The sequence below is a fragment of the Macaca mulatta genome, chromosome 16, assembly GCF_049350105.2.
Source record: "Macaca mulatta isolate MMU2019108-1 chromosome 16, T2T-MMU8v2.0, whole genome shotgun sequence".
Taxonomy (NCBI): Eukaryota; Metazoa; Chordata; class Mammalia; order Primates; family Cercopithecidae; genus Macaca; species Macaca mulatta.
In genome coordinates this window covers 78,017,442-78,041,479 of record NC_133421.1, presented here as the reverse complement: position 1 = coordinate 78,041,479, position 24,038 = coordinate 78,017,442, and the positions used below count along the sequence as shown (strand labels likewise).

The 24,038-nt window shown below is 48.1% G+C and overlaps 1 protein-coding gene across 9 annotated transcripts in view; it reads right to left on the bottom strand.

Annotated features, from left to right (window-relative positions):
* Positions 1 to 24,038, bottom strand: part of ARSG (arylsulfatase G) — a 147,943-nt gene that overhangs the window by 59,513 nt on the left and 64,392 nt on the right. For all 9 annotated transcript variants that reach the window (XR_013407105.1, XR_013407107.1, XR_013407106.1 and 6 more), the window contains 2 exons: positions 7,054 to 7,241; positions 3,644 to 3,691 (listed from right to left, as the gene is read on the bottom strand). Coding sequence is in view for 5 of the 9 variants with exons in the window: in XM_015120179.3 (XP_014975665.2) it covers positions 3,644 to 3,691; positions 7,054 to 7,241 (236 nt within the window). In the remaining 4 variants the exon portion in view is untranslated. The remainder of the gene's footprint in view (positions 1 to 3,643; positions 3,692 to 7,053; positions 7,242 to 24,038) is intronic.

Here is a 24,038-nt window from a genome sequence, read left to right as displayed (position 1 = left end):
GCTAATTTTTGTATTTTTGTAGAGACGGGGTTTCAGCATGTTGGCCAGGCTGGTCGCTAACTGCTGACCTCAAGTAATCCACCTGCCTTGGCCTCCCAAAGTGCTGGGATTACAGGCGTGAGCCACTGCGCCCAGACCATTTGTTGTATTTTTTTAAAAATTGAAACCTTCATGCTAACTTGGTTTGTACAAATGGATTTGGCTATCCCCTAAGTACGCAACATAGCCCTGAAATGCCACTGCATCCGGTATCAGGATGACGTTCCACCAAGGACAGCAAACTTTTGCTGGAAAGAGCCAAATAGTAAACATTTTAGGTTTTTTTTCTTTTTTTTTTTTTTAGGTGGAGTCTTGCTCTGTCACCCAGGCTGAAGTGCAATGGTGCTATCTCAGCTCACTGCAAGCTCCGCCTCCTGGGTTCACATCATTCTCCTGCCTCAGCCTCCCAAGTGGCTGGGACTACAGGCGCCCGCCACCACGCCCAGCTAATTTTTTTTTTCTTTTTTTTAGTAGAGACAGGGTTCACCGTGTTAGCCAGGATGGTCTCGATCTCCTGACTTCATGATCTGCCCGCCTCGGCCTCCCAAAGTGCTGGGATTACAGGTGTGAGCCACCGAGCCCAGCCAGTTTAGGTTTTGTGGGTCAGATGGTCTCTGTTAAGGCCACTCAACTCTGCCATTATAGTGCAAACCCACTCATTGACAAGATGTACACAAATGACTGTACATATTGACATATTTGCTGTTTTTTTGTTTTGTTTTGTTTTGAGACAGTGTTTTAGCATGTTGGCCAGGCTGGTCTCGAACTCCTGACCTCAAGTGATTCGCCTGTCTCGGCCTCCCAAAGTGCTGGGATTACAGGTGTAAGCCACCATGATCACCCTGTTTGCTGTATTTTTTTTAAAATGCTACCTTCCTGTTAATTTGGTTTGTACAAATGGATTTGGCTACCCCTTAGGTACACAACATAGCCCTGAAATGTTACTGCATTTGGTGTCAGGATGACTCTCCACCAGGGACAGCAAACTTTTGCTGGAAAGGGCCAAACAGTAAACATCTTAGGTTTTGTGGGTCAGATGACCTCTGTAAGGTCACTCAACTCTGCCATTGTAGCGCAAACCTACCCATAGACAATATGTACACAAATGACTGTAAATATTGGCTGTTTTCTTTCTTTTTTTTTTTTTTTTTGAGACCGAGTTTCAGTTTTGCCGCCCAGGCTGCAGTGGTGCAATCTCAACTTACTGCAACCTCCACCTCCTGGGTTCAAGCAGTTCCCCTGCCTAAGCCTCCAAAGTAGCTGGGATTACAGGCATGTGCCACCATGCCAAGCTAATTTTTTATTTTTTCAGTAGAGACAGGGGTTCACCATGTTGGCCAGGCTGATCTCGAACTCCTGACCTCAGGTGATCCACCCACCTCGGCCTCCCAAAGTGCTGGGATTACAGGCGTGAGCCACCGTGCTTGGCCTTACTGTTTTCTAATAATGTTGTATTTACAAAAACAGGCAGCATACTGGATTTGGACCACAGGTCTATGCCAACCACTGATCTAGATCACAGGCATCCTCATACCCCAGTGCTAGAAAGACCTTGTTGTGTTTGCAGGAGCCCTGACCTAAGGAACAGCCCAGGGCAGCAAGAGGAGCCTTAGAAGGAACGTGTACTTAGAAGGAATGTGTGAGTGTGCTTGGCATAAACCAGGGCATCTGAAGTTTTTTTCTGAATTCCTCCTTCATTCTATCTCTTCTCCAACCCAAGCTTTTAATCAAAAGATTAACCGGGTATGGTGGCGGGTGCCTGTAGTCCCAGCTACTCGGGAGACTGAGGCACGAGAATCACTTGAACCTGGAAGGCAGAGGTTGCAGTGAGCCAAGATCATGCCACTGTACTCCAGCCTGGGAGACAGAGTGAGATGGGCAACCAGGACAGTGCACCACAGAGAGGACATAAGAGGCAGGAGGGAAGAGGAGTGAACTCGGACACGAGCATGAAGAAACCTCAGTGTCCATGCCAGAAGGCTTTTTGGAATTGTCTGGTCCAAAGACAGCAAATAGGTAGGAGGTACTCTTTCTTCCCACTTCCCACACCCGCAGCAGGCACCAGATCCATCATGGTACCACTTCCTGCTGCATAGGAGCTGGTCTCAGTATCCCCTCACCACAGGAATATGCGCTCAAGGTGCCAACACCTGATCTGGTCCAACCCCTCAATTGTCAAGTGAGAAAACTGAAGACCAAGGAGGAAATAAGTTCTGGAGTAATTTTTAGTGAGTGCAAAAGCCAGGTCTTCACTTCCCCCATCTGTCATTTTTTTTTTTTTTTTTTTTTTTTTTTTTGAGATGGTGTCTTGCTCTGTCACCCAGGCTGGAGTGCAGTGGCGCAATCTTGGCTCACTGCAAGCTCCGCCTCCCGGGTTCATGCCATTCTCCTGTCTCAGCCTCCCGAGTAGCTGGGACTACAGGCGCCCGCCACCATGCCAGGCTAGTTTTTTTGTATTTTTAGTAGAGACGGGGTTTCACCATGTTAGCCAGGATGGTGTCCATCTACTGACCTTGTGATCTGCCCGCCTCAGCCTCCCAAAGTGCTGGGATTACAGGCCTGAGCCGCTGTGCCTGGCCTGCCACTTTTTTTAAAGCACATGTGGATGATGTCATGAATGCCCAACTGGGAAAAGGGGCTCAAGGGAGGAGAGGGAGAGCAATAAGCATCAAAGAGGAGGTAAGAGTTGAAGAAGATGCCAGCCAATGGGGTTACTGACCAGTGGGTAGCTGCTGAAGGCCGGCTCCAGGCCAACCCTCTGAAAGTCATTCTCCAAATGCAAAAAACTTCCAATGAAAACCTTCTGCCAGGTCTAGGACAGAACAATTCAGCCATTTTTCACAGAGATAGGGAGAGATACTGGGGCGGGGGAGGGGAGAAGTCTGCAAAATAGTCAGAGAATCACATTTGCTTATAAAATGGCAGAAGAGGAAGGGGCCAGGGACAGGAGAAGCCACCAAAGCTGAGATCATGGTAAACTGCCTTCAAGAGAAAGTCCGTGGCTTCCCATAGGAAATGGAAAAGGACAGTGGCACGAACGGCAACTTTGAAAACCCATCAATAATTCAGTGAATTGGACGTTTGGAGAATCCGCCCTTCAGCAAAGTGATTTTCAGAGAACCGGCTTTGGCAGCTTGATCTTGGCCTACTTCCCCAAGGCCAGAGGGTGAGGCAGCAAAGGCCGCAGGAAGAGGCCAAGAGGCAGCATCTCCTGTTTGGGTCTATGGCCAGGTTTCCTGCTTCGGTGAACCCATCAGTCAATTGTTACTTCTTCCCAGATTAGCCATGTCTGGCCCTCATGGGGCAGAATGTTCCCTGAGGTGTAAAGAACCAAGAGATGGCAAAAAAGCTGTTGGGCCTGTGATGGGGCAGCTGGAAGGGCAGACAGGCACCAAGGAAGGGGAGCCAAAGAAGATGTCAGCAAGTGGGATGGAAGGTCCTGGAGAGCCCTGGCACCCCAAATGCACCCAAATGACTTTGTGAACAAAAATCTCCTAACTTAGGTTTGCCCGCAGAGACAGGATGGCTTAGCTGTTCATGGAGTCTTACACCGAGACCTTTATTTTCTGTTTCCCAGGTAACAAATCCCCAAAAGAATTCTTACCACGGAAGTTGGGGTGATACGAGCCGTGGTGTCCAAGATGCCATTTGCCTGTAGAAAAACAAAAGAGAGATTTTCAGAGGAATCCCCGTAGGGGTACCACGGCCCCCTGAGGAGTTGATCACACACTCAGCTCTCCATTGGCTTTGCCTTACACTGTGGACAAGCAAAGAGAGGCTGCAATGCGGTATACAAGCCACGCTTTGCTCTCTGGGGCCGAGATGCTGTCCACAGGGACACATAAAGGATGACTCCAGACTCACACAGGAAACCACAGTGAAAGGGGAAGACAGCCCATCACCAGGAGCCCAGAGAAGCTTAAGCCTCTGCCCCTCAAAGAGGGCTCCGCAGACACAGCAACCCCATATGGGCCATCACCCCCTTCACTTTGCCCTCCTGCGCTGGGGCCCTGCAAAGACACCAGGCGGCCCAGGGTGCAGGTGCACCGCCCCACGTCATCTCAGAAATGTCCGCTTCCTGCCTGGTTTCATCATCTTCCTCTCTAGCCAACGTCAGCAGCCCGCAGTTCAAGCACCGAGACACCTACGGGGCAGCAAATGAGGAAACTCAGATGCCCCGCTGCTCCTCGGTCTGCAAATGCGTTCAATCTGGGGGAATAATTGGGTAATGTGTGGCAGGAGCTCTGACAGTGTCAGAACTCTCTGATCTGCTCTTCCGCTCTGAGGAGTAGACCCCAGGGGCGTCACCCCCATGGTGAGGAGGCAAAGAAAAGAATGTGGTACAAAGATCGAGACGCTGGCAGCATTAAACCGCTCAAACGAGAGAGATTAACGGGCAACCACGGGAGTATGTCTAAGTACATTATTTGATGTGGCCTCAATAAGACACTATCAAACTATTTTTTCAAGGCAAATGCATGTAGCAAAAATTAAGAATTGGTGAAGCTGGATGAAGTGCCTCTGGGAGTCCATTATTCCCTCCCTGAAACTGCTCTATTGGATTGAAAAAAAAGATTAATAAAAAATTGAGAGAAATGAGCTCTCAATTTCTCTCAGTTGAGTGACTCACGTCTATAATCCCAACACTTTGGGAGGCCGAGGCAGGCGGATCACATGAGGCCAGGAGTTTGAGACTAGCCTGGGCAACATGGCAAAACCCTATCTCTGCCAAAAATACAAAAATTAGCTGGGCGTGGTGGTACATGTCTGTAATCCCAGCTATTCGGGAGGCTGAGGCAGGAGAATCACTTGAACCTGGGAAGTGGGGGTTGCAGTGAGCAGAGACTGAGCCACTGTACTCCAGCCTGGGCGAAAGAGTAAGACTTTGTCTCATATAAACAAACAAACAAAAAAAAATTTGAGAGAAATGGATTAAGCATTATGTGAAATATTTGGATTAAACATTACATGGGAACATGACTATATTAAAATTATGAAAAGTATTGTTTAATCATAAAAATTATAATATGTAAAATTATATTACACGGAAACATAGAATAATGTGAAGGGGGAAAAAGTGGAGCCCAGCGGTATTTGCACAGCTAGGCAACACAGAGACACATGGACCAAGATGAGAAGCAAAGTGTGAGTGTTGTAAATGGATCGATATTCCTTTGGCGGGTCTTTAATTTTTCCTAAAAGTGTACTTTAGTTCATAATTTCAACAGCTGGATATGCTTAAATATCCTGCCCAGGATGTGCAAAAGGTGTCGTGAGTGGTGAGGGGGTGAGGAATGGCAGCTAAAGAGTCAAGCTGCAAACAGTTGCTTACTTGGAGTTTAAAAGCATGAAAAGGGAGGGGCCGGTGAGGTCAAAACAGCTCCAGAAGAAGCCAGCCCCCCTCCTACAGCATAGGGGCTGAGTCTGGGACAGCCCTGAGACCAAACCCTTCCTGGCTATGAGGTTTATTATTTATTTACTTATTTGTAGATACAGGGTCTCACTATGGTGCCCAGGCTGGTCTCGAACTCCTGGGCTCCAGGGATCCTCCCACGTCAGCCTTCCAGAGTGCTGGGATTACAGGTGTGAGCCACTTTGTTCAGCCAGCTGTGAGGTTTACCCGGACGCGGGTAACTGGCCTAGTAAGGGGTGTCAGCCCACAGTGGCAGTTTTACAAATGGTGTCCTGGTGCTGATGTTGTTAACATAATGACTCCTTGGGGTATGGGAAGAAAGGGATTGGTAAAAGAGAAGTGTGGGACCTTAACTGGTCTCTCCTACAGCCTGGGACTTGCCCCTTCTGGGACAAAGAATACCACACTCCAGGTTGAGCTTCCGTAAAAGGATATCAGGCTCTTTAACCCAGAGTGGGACAAAAGGGCCAATAGCAGAGGCAGCAGCCCTGGGTCTGGGTAGAACAACCCCCCGCAGGTTCACATGGTTCAGACACCCAAGGCATGCCCACAGGGCCACCCGCTTGTGGTCGCACCCTCCCTCCCTTGCAATTTCCTGTATGGTGGAGAAGGCAGGGATCCCAAGGGGCCCAGCTCTTTGAGAGTTAGACTAACAAATGCAGGCAGCTGAGGGTACTTCTGGGAATACTGGGTTGCCTTGGCTCTTGGAGGGGAGAACGGCAGTGAGGCAGAGCCTCAGGGCAAGGCTGGGACCAGATATACCTGTCTAGACCTGGCCTCCGCCCCTCCAGGTTAGGCAACTTGTCTTCACCAGTCTGCAACTCAGTTCTCTTGCCAATACAATGGGGGAGATAATGATCTTCATGCCAATAAATACTCAGCCCAGTGCCTAGCACATAATAAATGCTGAGTAAGAGATGCCTTAAAAATGTTTTAAAGGAGAGGAAGTCATTGGACAATATGGCAGACATTGCTGGTCTCCCAGCAATGCCCACGTCCTGTGTATCCTGCTAATAGAACTGTGGTTTCATTCAAAGGGAGGGAGATTACCATGCCCAAGTTCAAGTCAGTCACTACAACGTTGTCCCCAGTTTCTCAATCTGGGAGTGCAACAGTGAGGCGTGGCCAAAAGACCCAGCTCTGGCCAATAAGATGCAAGTGCAATTCTTGGGGCGCGGGCAGAGCTGAGCCACCTCCCTTCTCTTCTTCCTTCTTTGAGCCAAATCATGATTCAGGGGCCTAAAGTTGCTGGATGGCAGTCATGAGGCAGCAAGCATGAGGACAAACACAAAACACTTACATGCTAAGGACGGCAGAGCAGAAAGATCGAGTGAGCGCACCTGGCTCCCGGCAGCATCTTTGAGCAGCTGAGCTAATGAAAGCAACCACTTACCTTGAAACTTACGGTAATGGGAGGAAAATAGCTCCATGTATGTTTTAATTCACTGTTAGGTCTTTTCAGTTCCTTATAGCTGAGAGCATCCCTAACTTACATAGCAAGACATGAACAGGAGAGCAGACAGGCAGTATGTTTGGGATTTGCAAACACAAGGCAACTGCCACTGCAGTAAATGCAACAGGCAGACGGGGCCCAGAGTTACCTATCATCCCAGTGATGTAACCCGCCTGCTGCAGCACCTCTGCCAAGGTGGTTTCGTTGAGCGGAAGGCCTCCCACAGAGGTGACTGCAAAGTTGTGCGTGACTCCATTGCGAAGGCCAAGTCGGCCAGTGAGCAAGGAAGCCCGGGAGGGTGAGCAGGTGGAGGCAGCTGCATGGAAATCCACAAACCTGCAGGGAAAGGACAGTGGTCAGGACTGCAACAACCACGGAAGCCAGAGTAAAAGAAAAGGCAATGCCCACTCAGTTCCTGGGATTTCAGTGCTCAAAGGTCAAAGATCACCTAGTCATGGGACAGGTCAGCAAATGGGATTTCTGGTTGGGCACGGTGGCTCACCCCTGTAATCCCAACACTTTGAGAGGCTGAGGTGGGAGGATCACCTGAGGTCAGGAGTTCAAGACCAGCCTGGCCAACATGGTGAAACCCCATCTCTACTAAAAATTTAAAAATTAGCCGGGTGCAATGGCACGCTCCTGTAGTCCCAGCTACTCAGGAGGCTGAGACAGGAGAATCGCTTAAACCTGGGAGGCGGATGGCCAGGTGCAGTGGCTCGAGCCTGTAATCCCAGCACTTTGGGAGGCCGAGGCAGGCAGATCATGAGGTCAGGAGATTGAGATCATCCTGGCTAACATGGTGGAACCCCGTCTCTACTAAAAATACAAAAAATTAGCTGGGCGTGGTGGCGGGCGCCTGTAGTCCCAGCTACTCGGGCGGCTGAGGCAGGAGAATAGCGTGAACCCAGGAGGCGGAGCTTTCAGTGAGCCGAGATCGCACCACTGCACTCCAGCCTGGGCAACAGAGTAAGACTCCGTCTCAAAAAAAAAAAAAAAAAAGAGGTTGCTATGAGCCAAGATCGTGCCACTGCACTCCAGCCTGGGTGACAGGAGCGAGACTCCATCTCAAAAAACAAAACAAAACAAAACAAAAAAGGAAATAGGATTTCTGGGTTTCAGGAAAATGAAACCCAGAGAGGTAACACAAGTAGTCCAAGTTTCCACAACTCATTCAAATGGATTTAATCCAACAAATTAAGTCAATCTTATTTATTCGAAGATTCCACATTTCAAATGTGCCTACTTACTAACGTATTTTTTAATCCCCAAATCAATACTTGAGGTGATTTAGGGTCATTCGCGGATATAGGCAGACCTGCAAAACGTTTGAGTAGCTTTGGCGCACACGTGCTCAGTGGAAGCTGAACAAGGTGACCCTCTCCCTCTGGTTTCAGCTCTCATATCACACTGTAAACAAATGTCCTCACAGTCTATTTAGAGCCACGGCTTTTGCATTTTTGTGTTTCGTGTTGGTGGTTTCACTGTGGAAAATGGCCCCCAGATGTGTCTACGTGCTGCGTAGTGTTCCTAAGCGCTCAAAGGCTTTGATGTTCCTTATAGAGAAAATGGATGTGTTAGGACCGGGTGTGGTGGCTCACACCTGTAATCCCAGCACTTTGGGAGGCCAAGGCGGATGGATCACTTGAGGTCAGGAGTTCAAGACCAGCCTGGTCAACATGGTGAAACCCTGTCTCTACCAAAAATATTTTTTAAAAAATTAGCCAGCACTTTGGGAGGCTGAGGCGGGCAGATCACGAGGTCAGGAAATCGAGGCCATCCTGGCTAACACGGTGAAACTCCATCTCTAGTAAAAATACAAAAAGAAATTAGCCGGGCGAGGTGGCGGGCGCCTGTAGTCCTAGCTACTCGGGAGGCTGAGACAGAAGAATGGCGTGAATCCGGGAGGCGGAGCTTGCAGTGAGCTGAGATCGCACCACTGCACTCTAGCCTGGGCGACAGAGTGAGACTGAGTCTCATAAAAAAAAAAAAGTTAGCCGGGCATGGTGGTGTGTGCCTGTAACCCCAGATACTCGGGAGGCCGAGGCAGGAGAATCGCTTCAACCCAGGAGGCAGAGGTTACAGTGAGCGGAGATCGTGCCACTGCATTCCAGCCTGGGCAACAGAGCAAGACTCTGTCTCAAAAAAAAAATATATATATATGTATATATATATACACACACACACACATATACACATACATATACATAGTAAGGTATCTTTACACAGCAACATTCATAAAACACAGTTATGTATTAATTTAATTAGTGAACGAAAATTTTCTGACTAGATGCTCACAGGACGCTAACCCCATATTTTCCCTAGGAGCAAAAGAGTCAGTATTACCTAATTCAGTACTCACGGTGGCTTGATAGAACATAACTATTATCAATAACAAAAATTGACTGAGGTCGGGCGCGGTGGCTCACTCCTTTAATCCCAGCACTTTGGGAGGCTGAGGCGGGTGGATCACCTGAGGTCAGGAGTTCGAGACCAGCCTGACCAACATGGTGAAACCCTGTCTTTACAAAAAACACAAAAATCAGCCAGGCATGGTGGTGCATGCCTGTAATTCCAGCTACTTGGGAGGCTGAAGCAGGAGAATCGCTTGAACCCAGGGGTTGGAGGTTGCAGTGAGCCGAGGTCATGTCACTGCACTCCAGTCTGGGCGACAGAGCAAGACTCTGTATCAAAAAAATTTAAAAAAGAGTTGACTGAATCTATGACCTATTACTCTATGCCCAGTCCTTTTTTAGACATTGTTGAGAAATACGAAAGAATTCTAGTCATTATCCTACCCTCAAGGAACACACAGAAACAAGACATTGAGTGACAAGACGTGAGCAAATTTAAGTACAACAATGCACAATGGTATGTAATTAAGACCCCAAATAGATGGATAGAGCCACAGGAAATGGAGATAAGGAATGCTCTAGGATTGAGATACGGAGAAAGAACCTGATGACGGTCCAAGGACTAGAGAAATCTCCGTAGAGGAAGTGGCATAGAGGTTGGAATCAATCTAAAAGATGGGACTGTACGAACACTTCAAAAATCACAAGGACAGGCATTCCTGGTGGAGGAACAGCAGGATATTCTTATTTTTGCAAAAGGAAACACTGAAAGGATACACCAGAGGCTAATAAAAGAATGGTTTCCCACAAGGGGAGGAGGGAGAAACAGTATGTGGAGGGGGAAAGCAAGATTTTCTGGACTATGTTGTTATACAGTTTGACTTCTGCACCTTGCAAATGTTTTATATGGCCAAAATGTAGAATTAAACCACAAGGGAAAAACAAGCAGACCCTATAATTAAAAAAAAAAAACCCACTGAAACAAATAAATCTGATCATATAATAAACAGTAATATGACCACACAGAGGAAAGAATCATTACTGGGTGCTAAGTAATATTAGCACCCAGTGTTCTGGCTCTACAACATTAATGGGATATAATCTAAGGACAAAGAGAACCACACTTCACTCAGTAGTTGTTCCATCGGTGGCAATGTTGGGTTCAGGATTTGAAACTATTTCATGTGATATGGTAGAGTAAAGCAAACAAGTAATTATATTAATGTTTCTAACCAGGAACCAAGATTTCCAGGGTAAAAGGTAAAGATATAAAATAAAAGAAGATAATAAAAAACCTATAATGTTAAAATTAATGTAGAAGTCATTATGAACTCGTGATTTTTAAAAATATAGATCTCCTTGGCCGGGCGCGGTGACTCACGCCTGTAATCCCAGCACTTTGGGAGGCCGAGGCGGGTGGATCACGAGGTCATGAGATCGAGACCATCCTGGCTAACACGGTGAAACCCCATCTCTACTGAAAATACAAAAAAATTAGCCAAGTATGGTGGTGAGCACCTGTAGTCCCAGCTACTCAGGAGGCTAACGCAGGAGAATGGCGTGAACCCGGGAGGCAGAGCTTGCAGTGAGCTGAGATCACGCCACTGCACTCCAGTCTGGGTAACAGAGCAAGACTCTGTCTCAGAAAAAAAAAAAAAACTATATATATATATATATATACACATATATATAGTGTATATATATATATATACACACACACATACACACACATACATACACACACACACACAGATAGATAGACAGATAGATAGATCGATTGATCTTCTAGCTACTATCTGCTGAAAGAGCCTAGAATCATTGACACTCCTGTAGCAATGAGGGCACTACACCCCTATCTTTGTTTTAAACACCATCCTGCAATAAAAGGAATCGGATCTCCTTGGAGAAATAGTTAATTCCAGATTTGAGCAAGGAGAAGTAACAGGGGAATCTGGGACATCTGCTTGTACCAGGAGGCAAAGACCCAAGAGCCAACTTTGAGGGGCTCCCGCTGGCCAAACTTGGGACAATGTGGGCATCAAAAAGCAATTAGGCCCGGCGTGGGGCTCACACCTGTAATCCCAACACTTTGGGAGGCTGAGGCGGGTGGATCACTTGAGGCCAGGAGTTCGAGACCAGCCTGGCCAACACGGCGAAACTCCGTCTCTACTAAAAATACAAAAAATAGCAGGACATGGTGGCGCATGCCTGTGATTCCAGCTACTCAGGAGGCTAAAGCACAAGAATCGCTTGAACCCAGAAGGCAGAGGTTGCAGTGAGCCGAGATCGCGCCACTGCACTTCAGCCTCAGAGACAGACAGAGCAAGACTTGGTCACATACACACGAAAAAGAACAATTAGTGTATTTGATTGAAGGCATGAATAATAAAAATCCATTAGTCCATACTGACACTCAGAAAAATTCATTTACCACCATTAGAAAAGCATGTTATGCCAATTCCACACCCTAAAAATTCGTAATTAAACATTCATCTTGACACTTTAGAAGGATCATAGTCATCACTAGGTGATGAGGGAAAGCACTCCTTTTCAGAAGCATGCCAGGCAGTCGGACGCAGGGAAGGGATGGCAGGCTCAGGAAATCACCATTTTTGCAACCCGCTCCCCACCTCACCCAACCCTCATCTATTTTTTTTTCTATTGGGGCAGCCAAACCAATGCATCCCCCAGCTAATAACTGATGATCAGTGGATGTGTTGGGAGTGGTTGTTCAGAGTGTCAACCTCGGAGCATCATAAATTGGACAGAGCTGGCGATCCCCACCTTATAAAATGATTAAGTTTAGTGTCATGCACAACGGGTACCCTGACCTCGTACATCTCCTGATGGGATGCAAGATGAAGTTTATAAAATCAAGGATTCTTGCCAAAAGCATTTACCCTGAATCTAATCAAACCTCTAGATCTAATTTCCAGGTTACAGGAAATACAGCTCATAGAAAAACAAATTAAATGATACCACAAGGAAGTAATTTAACAAACCAGTATCTTGATATTCTACAAGAAAACTGGTCTAGTCTCTTCAAAAAGTCAGTATCATGGGATAAAATGGGATTGGGGTGGGTAGTAACCTACATTAAAGGACATTAAAGAGACAAAACCAAATGTAATATGTGATCCTTGATTGGCCTGCAGTTCAAATAAACTAACAACACGTTTGGGGATAATTAAGGGAATTTTAATACAGACCCAATGTAAGATATCAGGGAATTTTTGTTCATTTTCTGAGTATAATAACAGTATTATAGGCATATGGAAGAATATTATTCCTCTTTTATATATATATTTTTTAAATTTTTATTTATTTTTCTCTTGTTGAGACACAGTCTCGCTCTGTCGCCCAGGCTGGGGTGTAGTGGTGCGATCTCAGCTCACTGCAACCTCCACCTCCTGGGTTCAAGGGATTCTTCCACCTCAGCCTCCCGACTGAGAACTGTAGCTGGTAATAGAGGCACGCACCACCATGCCCAGCTACAAAGTGGCTAATTTTATGTTATGTATATATCACTTCAATTAAAAAAAAAATCCTGCAGACAGAGCAAAATGCTCAAAGAGAACCTCTTAGGAAGGGGCCTTGGCCCATTAAGTGGCTGTCAGGAGGGCTTCAGGAGAGAAAGCTACTGGTTTATAACAAAGGGATTCATTTATCATTTCACTCATCCCAAAAATATTTACTGAGCAGCAACAGCTACTAGGGGCAGACCCTGTAATCCATGTTAAGGAAGCAAAGACACGGTCCCTATGCCCAATGACCTTCCAGTTTCATTTTCAAATGAACGTACAAGGAGGTCATTTCCATTTTACAATGAATAGTTACAGCTAGTTTTTAGCTTGAACTACGAACAGAGCGCTTTACATGTGCTAAATCATTTAATGGCATTAAATGCCCCTAGGATGGGCTCATATAAGGATTCCCATATATAGATGAAGAAACTGAGGCAGGGGGAGATTAAAGACCTTGCGTCACACTGCTGGAAGGGGTAGAGCCACAGTCTGTATCCAGGCAAATCCAGTCCATGTTCCTGGCCGTGGCACTATGCCGTCAGGTATCCAAGGGCACACCCTGGGATTCAGGCCTGTCTGATTCCAAATCCTATGCAGGTGCCATTAAACCACGCTGCCTCTACTAAGAACTCCAGAAGCTTGTCTTGAAAGTTGAAGGGAAGGGGCAGGGGACACTCGCCCACTCCACAGCCAGTCTTGGAAGGAGGAAACTAAAGTGAAGTTTTAAAGTGGGGGGGAAAATGTCCCCAGTCCCCCTGGCCTAATGTAAGGGAGGAGAGAAAAATGAATTTGGCCTGGGCATGAGAAGAGACCTTGAGGCTTTACCATCCAAAGACAGGTGTGGGACACACACATACACTAAAAACACACATGTATACAACACACATACATGCACACACATACACATCTTCAAACACAGCTCAATGTGAACTGAGGAAAGTACTAACTGGGCCTGGGGAAGGCCTCTTGAAATCAGATGACAACACTGGAATGATCTATTCAGGGAAGCCAGTTTTTCAAGGTTTTTATACCTTAAAAACCACCTACAAAAACCAGGCACCTGAATGCCTGGGGGTTTTCCTCGGAAACCCGCCTGAAGACAGAAGTTTCCTGGAGCAAACCTTGCTGGGATTCTAGGAATGTGTGCTTTTGGAAAGAAGAGTTTCTGCTGGCTGGGCGCAGTGGCTCACACCTGTAATCCCAGCACTTTGGGAGGCCGAGGCGGGTGGATCACCTGAGGTCGGGAGTTTGAGACCAGCCTTACCAACATGGAGAAACTCCGTCTCCACTAAAAATACAAAATGAGCTGGGTGTGGTGGCGCATGCTTGTAATCCCAGCTACTCGGGAGGCTGAGGCAGGAGAATCGCTGGAATCCAGGGGGCAGAGGTTGCAGTGAGCTGAGATCGTGCCATTGCACTCCAGCCTGGGCAACAAGAGCGAAACTCCATCTCAAAACAATAAATAAATAAATAAATTAATTAATTAAATAGAGGAGTTTCTACTTAGCTTCCTAATCTCCAGGTGCCTGTTCAGGGTCATGATCATCCGGATGGCACCCTGTTTCTGGAAACCTTCCTCCTTCACCTTCCAGGAGACCTGTCTTCATCTGCCTTTGGCCTCCCTGATGGCTGCTGTTCTCCCTCCATTGTGGGGCTGTCTTCCCTTGTCCATCTCTAAGATGTTGGATGTGCCCAGGCTCCCTCCCCAGCCCTCTTTTTACTTCTAGTCCACTCACACACTCTGGGAAGTCTCAGATAGCCCCACTCTCTAAACTAATGCCTAAAAGCTGATGATCTCCAAATCCGTATTTCCAGTTCGGACTTCGTGTGGAGACCACCTTCGCTCCCCTCCCCTCCCAGACAGCTCTTCTTGGCACCTTAAACGCAATAATCCAGGGCTGCCCTCAGTGTCTTCCCCTCCAAAAATTGCTCCCATCTGCCATTCGGGGAGCAGTGCCACCACCATCCACCCCACATCCCAATAGAGAACCCATCAGGGCTGCGTAGATGCTTCGCTCCTGCTCATTCTCCATGTCAGGCGGTCTCCAAGTTCTATCAGTTCTCCCAGATCTTTCCTTCCTCTCTGCCACCCACCATCACAGCCTCCATGGAGGTCCTTAGGAGCTAGAGTCAAGGTTATTACAGGAGCCTGATCTTCTTGTCACCTCACGTCACCCTCCACACTAGTACAAATGTTTTTCTTCCTTTTTCTTTTTTTTTTTTTTTTTGTTGAGACAGAGTCTTGTTCCATTGCCCAGGCTGGAGTGCAGTGATGCTGCAATCTCAGCTCACTGCAATCTCTGCCTCCTAGGTTCAAGTGATTCTCTTACCTCAGTCTCCTGAGTACCTAAGATTACAGATGCGTGCCACCGTGCCCAGCTAATTTTATATTTGTAATAGAAATGGGGTTTCACCATGTTGGCCAGGCCGGTCTCAAATTCCTGGCCTCAAGTGATCTGCCCGCGTTGGCCTCCCAAAGTGCTAGGATTACAGGCATGAGCCACTGCACCCAACCCAAACGTTTTTCCATAATGCAAATTTGATCACACCAATCCCTTATTGAAAAACACGATATTGGCCAGGCATGGTGGTTCACACCTGTAATCCCAGCAATTTGGGAGGCCAAAGTGGGTGGATCACTTTAAGTCAGGAGTTCAAGACCAGCCTGGCCAACACAGTAAAACCCCGTCCCTACTAAAAGTACAAAAATGAGCCAGGTGTGGTGGCGGGTGTCTGTAGTCCCAGCTACTCAGGAGACTGAGGCAGAAGAATTGCTTGAATCCGGGAGGCAGAGGTTGCAGTGAGCTGAGATCATGCCAGTGCACTGCAGCCTGGGTGACAGAGTGAGACTCCATATAAAAAAAAGAAAGAGGCCGGGCGCGGTGGCTCAAGCCTGTAATCCCAGCACTTTGGGAGGCCGAGGCGGGCGGATCACAAGGTCAGGAGATCGAGACCACAGTGAAACCCCGTCTCTACTAAAAATACAAAAAATTAGCCGGGCGCGGTGGCGGGCGCCTGTAGTCCTAGCTACTCAGGAGGCTGAGGCAGGAGAATGGCGTGAACCCAGGAGGCGGAGCTTGCAGTGAGCCGAGATCGCGCCACTGCACTCCAGCCTGGGCAACAGCGTGAGACTCCGTCTCAAAAAAAAAAAAAAAGAAAGAAAAGAAAGAAGGCCAGGCGCGGTGGCTGACACCTGTAATCCCAGCACTTTGGGAGGCCGAGGCAGGCAGATCACCTGAGGTCAGGAGATCGAGACCATCCTGGCCAACACAGTGAAACCCTGTCTCTACTAAAAATACAAAAATTAGCCATGTGTGGTGGTGGGCGTCCGCAGTCTCAGCTACTTGGAAGGCTGAGGCAGAAGAATTGCTTGAAACGGGGAGGCAGAGGTTGCAGTGAACTGAGATAGCGTCACAGCACTCCAGCCTGGGCGACAGAGTGAGACTCCATCTCAAAAAGAGAAAAGAAAAACATGATCTTGCTCTTACTGCTTCTCTGGGCTTATCTGCTGCCCCTGATGCCTGCACATCCAATGCTCCCAACACACCACATTACTCCCATGCGTCTGTGCCTTTGCACACGCTGTTCTCACCACTGGGAACATCTCTCTCCACTATCCTACCTTCTGTGCATTGGCAAATCCCAGCTGTCTTCAAGGCCTAGATCAAATGTTCAAATGTTAGCACCTCGATGACATCCTCACTGATCTCTCCTCCTGCAACCTATCTGCCACACCCCAATACCCACACAGAAGCAGGGTCCCTCTTCTCCATGTAATTATATATCATTTGACATTTCTCTCTCTCTCTTTTTTTTTTTTTTTCGAGACAGAGCCTCACTCTGTCACCCAGGGTGGAGTGCAGTGGCGTGATCTCGGCTCACTGCAAGCTCTGCCTCCTGGGTTCACGCCATTCTCTTGCCTCAGCTTCCCGAGTAGCTGGGACTACAGGTGTCTGCCACCACACCCGGCTAATTTTGTTGTTGTTGTTGTATTTTTAGTAGAGACGGTGTTTCACCGTGTTAGCCAGGATGGTCTCGATCTTCTGACCTCGTGATCCACCTGCCTCGGCCTCCCAAAGTGCTGGGATTACAGGTGTGACCCACTGTGCCCAGCCCTCTTATTACTCTTATAGCTGACATTTATGAAACACTTACTTTAATCCAGGCACTTTTCCAAGCACTTCGCATACATTAAGTCATAAGCATCTGTTGCCCCTGGCTTCACTTTAGCTCTGTACAAGCTGGCCCAAGCTTACTGGTGTCATCTCTTTATCTACCACAGCAGAACCAGCTTCATAATTCATGGAACCCAGTAAAATATGAAAATACAGTCTCCAGCCAGGCACAGTGGCTCACGCCTGTAAGCCTAACACTTTGGGAGGCTGAGGTGGGCGGATTGTCTGAGCTCAGGAGTTCAAGACCAGCCTGGGCAACACAGTAAAACCCTGCCTTTGCTAAAATACAAAAAATTAGCTGGGCGTGGTGGCAGGCGCCTGTAGTCCCAGCTGCTCGGGAGGCTGAGACACAAGAGTTGCTTGAATCCACGAGGCGAGGTTGCAGTGAGCTGAGATCATGCCACTGCACTCCAGCCTGGGTGACAGAGTAACACTCTGTCTCAAAAATAAATAAATAAATAAATATATATATATATATATGATTAAAAAAAAAAAAAGAAAAAAGAAAAGAAAAAGAAGAGAAAGAAAATTCAACGTCCCTGGTTCAAGAATCACTAAGCATTTTAAGACGGTGACAGCAAAGCCTGCAACCAAGCACAGGGTCTAAGAGTGTGCAACTGCCCAGGCCACACTGCCCCTAAAGCTAGCCCTGCACAATGCCATCAGCCTTGTCTTAAACCTCTCAGCCCAATGGGCTTCCCAGGCCAGGAGAGAACTACCCGTGGGTCTCAGGACCCCAGCAGTGCTCCCATGTGGCATATGGATGCTTCCTTTGCCAGTTTCCACAAGTTTATCTGGGCCTTCTTTAGATTTTTTCCCTACATGCCAGTTATTCCTATACCAATCTTCCCTCTCAGTAAATAGCACCCCCCCTACCCTGTCACTCAAGTCACAGTCATCCGAGGTTTCACTCATTCCCTCCTCCCTCTCCACGGCTAAATTATTAGCATGTCCTATCAACTCAACTTCCAAATATATCCAGAATCTATCAATTTCTCTCCATCTATCTGCTCATGTCCTGGTCCAAGCTCCCATCACCTTGTACCCAGACCCCAGGGTTGTCGAACAACCCTAGGTGCCACCATTCACACCACAGTCCAGAGCTGAGCAATGTACAGTCTCCCCAGCTATAAGCGGCAGCCCTACTTACTCCCCACTTCCGATTCCTGTCTCCAATTCTCCCTCCCCTCATTTTCCATGGGGCACCCAAAGTCATCTTTAAACATTTTTTTTCTTTTTGAGACGGAGTCTCACTCTGCCACCAAGGCTGGAGTGCAGTGGCACAACCTCAGCTCACTGCAACCTCCACCTTCCGGGTTCAAGCAATTCTCCTGCCTCAGCCTCCCGAGTAGCTGGGATTACAGGGGCACGCCACCACACCCAGTTAATTTTTGTATTTTTAGTAGAGACAGGATTTCACCATGTTAGCCAGGCTGGTCTCGAACCCCCGACCTCAGGTGATCCACCTGTCTCGGCTTCCCAAAATGCTGGGATTACAGGAGTGAGCCACCTCGTCCAGCGTCTTTAAAAATGATGATCACCTAGCATGCGTACATGCAGCCCAGGACAGCTTTGAATGAGGCCCAACACAAATTCATAAACTTTCTTAAAACACTGAGTTTTTGTGTGTGATTTTTTTTTTCTTAGCTTATTAGTTATCGTTAATGTTAGAGTATTTTATATGTGGCCCAAGACAATTCTTCGTCTTCCAACACGGCCCAGGGAAGCCAAAGGATTAGACACCCCTGTGATTAGTTCCTGGCTGGAAACCCTTTAATGGGTTCTTATTGCAGTCAAAGCAAATTCGAAGTCAGCACAGTCTACAGGCTCTCCATCACAGCCTCCCAGCAGGGGAGCTGGAGCACAGTTAGGCCCAAATGAGCCATAGGTTTTCTGAGATTGTGCTCTTCTCAGCCCCTGGTGCAGCCAGGTGGGGCCTGGGGCAACCTGAGGCACCAGAGCTGTCCAATGTGGTTCTGTCTGTTCCCTGCCCAGCTCCACAGAAAGCAGTCCCCTTACAGCACAATGCAAGACAGCCCTCCACTGCCAGCCTCAGTGGAGGTCCTTGGAAAGGGACACAAATATCACTAGTTTCCAGGTGTGACATGACAGGGGAAAGGTGGGAACTCGTCACCCTGGTGATCCGGACCCTATGTGGCATCAAACCCCTCCTCCCCAAGCTCTCTCCCCTCCAGCCAGACGAGGTGAGTTGCTTTTTCTAGAACACCCCCAGCTGGTTCTGGCCTCAGGCCCTTTTTGTGTTCCCTCTGTCCTGATCACTCTGCTCTGGTCTCCACAGGGCTGGCTCCTCCTGGTCAGCTGGGCTTCCGCTCTCATGTCGCCTCCTGGGGAGATCTCCCTGACCCGGCTACACGGGCAGCAGCAGCACTGTTCGAGTTTGCCCCTAACCCTTATCATATCTGACTTTATCTTGTTCAGGGATTTGTCTTTTTGCTGCTGCTGGCTCCCTTATCCAGATCAGAGTTCCACAAGAGCAGAGGTGTGTCTGCCTAGTCTCGTCACTGCCCTGGGGTATAATTCCAGACCTCACGAACACTGTTTCTCCACCACCAGCAGCTCGGGTCCTGCACTCTACCTGGTGAGACCTGTTTCTTCCAGTCTGCTGGGAAAGCCATAGCCTGCATCAACACTGGCTTCCTCAGCTGGGTTCTCTGCAGGCCCCATGACTTCATCCCTCCAGCAGCTAGGCATGGAGACCTGAAGACACCACTGGACGTCCCTCCCTTTGCTCATCTCTCTGCCTCCGAACAGATACATGCATATCACCTGCCATCGCAAACCTTTCACCTACAAGCTCCTGGTCTAGTTCAACCAACCACAACAGAGCTAGCTGGGGAGCTACAGCCCTTTCCATCAAAGAGCTTATACTCTAGCAGAACTGTCATGTGTGGATAATAAGAGAAAATAAGATAAGCCCTATCTGAGAAATACAAAGAAAGTGCTATGGGAGGCAGAGTGACAAGAAAATTAAAGGCACGGGAAAATAAGCCTGGGTCCAAAGACGGCCCCAACTCTGTCTAGTGTGAGACTAGACAGGTAACTCAGTCTAAGCCTCAGTTATCTTCTTCTGCAAAATGGGTATAGTCAGACCTACCTCATCAACTTATTTGAAGAATTCAATCAGACGATGTACATAAAGTAATTAGCAAAGCATCCAGCACAGAGTAGGTTTTTAAAATTCATGGCAGGCAACGTGATGACCGCCATCACCAGCTAAATGGGGAGAAAGAAAACATCTCCGTGTTGGGGGGGGGGCAGTAAGTGAGCGGGATGTGAGTGGATGGAACTCTGTGGGTGAGCGGCACTTAGATGCTGCTGGTGCTATCCTGGCATCATGTTCACTGCCACACGTATGTCACATGTCAACTCAGACTCAACATGCACTGAACCAAACTCAGCGTTCTCCCTCCAAAAGCTATGACCACTCCCTCCTGGTCAAGCAGTGGCACTGAGGCAGTACAGGCTGAGGCATTATCTTCAAGTCCCTCTACCACTTCCTGCATCCTTCGGATCCTCCTCATTCCCAGTGACGCCACCCAGGATCAAATGGGGGTTGTCCCTCACCTGACGCACTCCCTCTAACCCATGCTAGCACGCTGACTGGTCATGCCATTTTGCAGCCCCAAGTCTCAGCCACCAGGACCCATCATGCTCTGGCTCAACCTACCTATCAGCCTCTGAGCCATGGCTGCTAGCCGCGGGTTGAGCTGTGTCCCCCCAAAAGATACATTGAAGTCCTAACCCCTATACCTTAGAACGTGAACTTATTTAGAAATAGGGTGATTGCAGAGGTAATTTTAAGTTAAGATGAGATCATACTGAAGTAGAGTGGGTCTTGATCCAATGTAACTGTTGTCCTTATTTTAGAAGAGCAGAGAGACACAGAGAAGAGAATGCTGTGAAGACACAGAGACACACAGAGGGAAGACGGCCACGTGAAAAAGAGGCAGAGCTGGGCGCTGTGGCTCATGCCTGTAATCCCAGCACTTTGGGAGGCCGAGGTGGGCGGATCACGAGATCAGGAGATCAAGACCATCCTGGTTAACAGTGAAACCCCGTCTCCACTAAAAATACAAAAAAAATTAGCCAGGCGTGGTGACGGGCGCCTGTAGTCCCAGCTACTGGGGAGGCTGAGGCAGGAGAATGGCGTGAACCCAGGAGGCGGCGGAGCTTGCAGTGAGGGGAGATTGAGCCACTGCACTCCAGCCCGGGCGACAGAGCGAGACTCCATCTCAAAAAAGAAAAAGAAAAGAAAAAGAAAAAGAAAAAGAGGCAGAGACAAAAATGATGCCAGCACAAGCCAAGGAATACCTGGGGCTACCAAAAGCTGGAAGAGGAAAGGAAGGAACCTCTCCTAGCGCTTTAGAGGGAGTATGGCTCTGCCAACACCTTGGTCTTGAACTTCTAGCCTCCAGCACTGTAAGATACTACATTTTGGTGGTTGTAAGCTACTCAGTTTGTGGTACTGTGTTACAGTAGCCCTCAGAAACGAGTACACCTCCCTGCGTGTCTCCAGGGTCCAGCTCAACAGAATTCTTTTTCCTGGAACATCTGGAATCCCTCCCTCCCCCACACCCCACTCAACTCTCCAACGCAACACGTTCGCTCTGTTGTATCTCTGCTAAATAATGCATTACCCTCTTCTTGCCCTTCCAAACTCCTACCTGTCCTTCAGAACCTACTGTTGTCACAAAGTCTTTCCTTACCCTCCAGGAGGATAAGCCTTGACTTTGACTTCGGAAGCACGTGAAACTGTCTTGCAGCCTTTTCATGCCTCATGTAGACATCCGCCTGTTGTCTGACCACTGACTATTGCTGCCATCAGTTGTGTTTTGCTGTGGAGCATTCACCCTTTCTCCGGCCACTCCTTCCACATGACTCATGGGGCTGCTCACGCCTGTTCCCTGATGTACAACAACCCACCACAAGAAGTATCATTAGTTTCCAGGTGTGACACAACACAGGAGAGGTGGGAACTTGCCACCCCAGTGATCTGGACCCCGTATGGCATCAACCCCCTCCTCCCCAAACTCTCTCCCCTCCAGCCAGACAAGGTCAGTTGCTTTTTCTTTTCTTTTTTTTTTTTTTAAGATGGAGTTTCACTCTTGTCGCCCAAACTGGAGTGCAATGGCATGATCTTGGCTGACCACAACCTCCGCCTCCCAGGTTCAAGCGATTCTCCTGCCTCAGTCTCCCAAGTAGCTGGGACTACAGGCATGCGCCACCACGCCCGGCTAATTTTTGTATTTTTAGTAGAGACGGGGTTTCACCATCTTGGCCAGGCTGGTCTCGAACTCCTGACCTCATGATCCACCTGCCTCGGCCTCCCAAAGTGTTGGGATTACAGGCGTGAGCCACTGTGCCTGGCTGAGTTACTTCCAGCTGGTTCTGGCCTCAGGCCCTTTTTGTGTTCCCTCTGTCCTGATCACTCTGCTCTGGTCTCCACAGGGCTGGCTCCTCCTGGTCAGCTGGGCTTCCGCTCTCATTTCGCCTCCTGGGGAGATCTCCCTGACCCAGCTACACCCACAGCAGCAGCAGCACTGTTCGAGTTTGTCCCTAACCCTTATCATATCTGACTTTATCTTGTTCAGGGATTTGTCTTTTTGCTGCTGCTGGCTCCCTTATCCAGGTTAGAGTTCCACGAGAGCAGAGGTGTGTCTGCCTAGTCTCGTCACTGCCCTGGGGTATAATTCCAGACCTCACGAACGCTGTTTCTCCACCACCAGCAGCTCGGGTCCTGCACTCTATCTGGTGAGACCTAATGATAGTTTCCCGTGTCATGCCCCACCTGGATACTAACACAGTACAGGACTCCACTGCACGCTAATCACACCAACACAACCTCCTGTCCTCGGTGAACCGGCCCGTGACCCATGAGCCAAGCAGGGCTATTGTGAATTTAAACTTGGAATTTTCTGAACCAGAGAATGAGAAAGAGCTCTTTTTTCCCCCTCTGGAATATCAAGCTATAAGCATGCAACCCCAGAAGGGTAAGGGCTTCCTTGACTACCACATGGAGGAACTTGAAAGAATGGGCCAACTGGCTCAGAAGCACAGAGAAAAAAACGGAGGCTCTCAGGGGCTTAGTTCAAGAGCCCCACCTGTGCCTCTTTTGTGTTTAGGTTGATGGAGTTGGGTTTCTGTCACTTACAACCGGAGAATCCTGGTTATTATACTGTAGGTCAGCTATCCCCCACCTTCCTGGCACCAGGGACCAGTTTCATGGAAGACAATTTTTCCACAGACAGGGGTTAGGAGGGATGGTTTCGAGATGCTTCAAATGCATTACATTTATTGTGCACTTTATTTCTATTATTATTATATTGTAATATATAATGAAACAATCACACAACTCACCATAATGTAGAACAAGTGGGAGCCCTGAGCTTGTTTTCCTGAAACTAGATGGTCCCATCTGGGGGTGACGGGAGACACTGACAGATCATCAGGCATTAGATTCTCATAAGGAACGTGCAACCTAGATCCCTCGCATGTCCTGTTCTCAATAGAACTCGCACTCCCGTGAGAATCTAATGCCGCTGTTGATCTGACAGGAGGCGGAGGTCAGGTGGTAACGTGAGTGATGAGGAGCGGCTGTAAATACAGATGAAGATTCACTCATCTGCCGCTCACCTCCTGCTGTACAGCCCAGTTCCTAACAAGTCATGGACGCTACCAGTGGCCTGGGCGTTGGGAACCCCTGCTGTAGGTGATCCAGGATATGCCAATGAACAAGACAAATCCCTGCCTTCAAGCTGCTCACCGGTCAGTGAGGGAGGTGGATAATTTCATTATGTAAGAGGATTTGGAACACATGAAGCACAGGATGTTCTCAAAGTACACCAAGTGTGTATACTTGGGAAAGCATTTCTCAAAAGAAGTTAAGTGTAAGCTGAGCCCTAAGGTATACATAGACATTAGCATTATTCGTCTTATTGTAACAAAAATATCTACGACGTACCAAGTGGCTACTACTCTAATCATGTTTCACATATTTCTAACATTTAAAACACTCTGTAAAATAGACATCCAAATTCCCATTCTACAGAGAGGGCAGCTGAG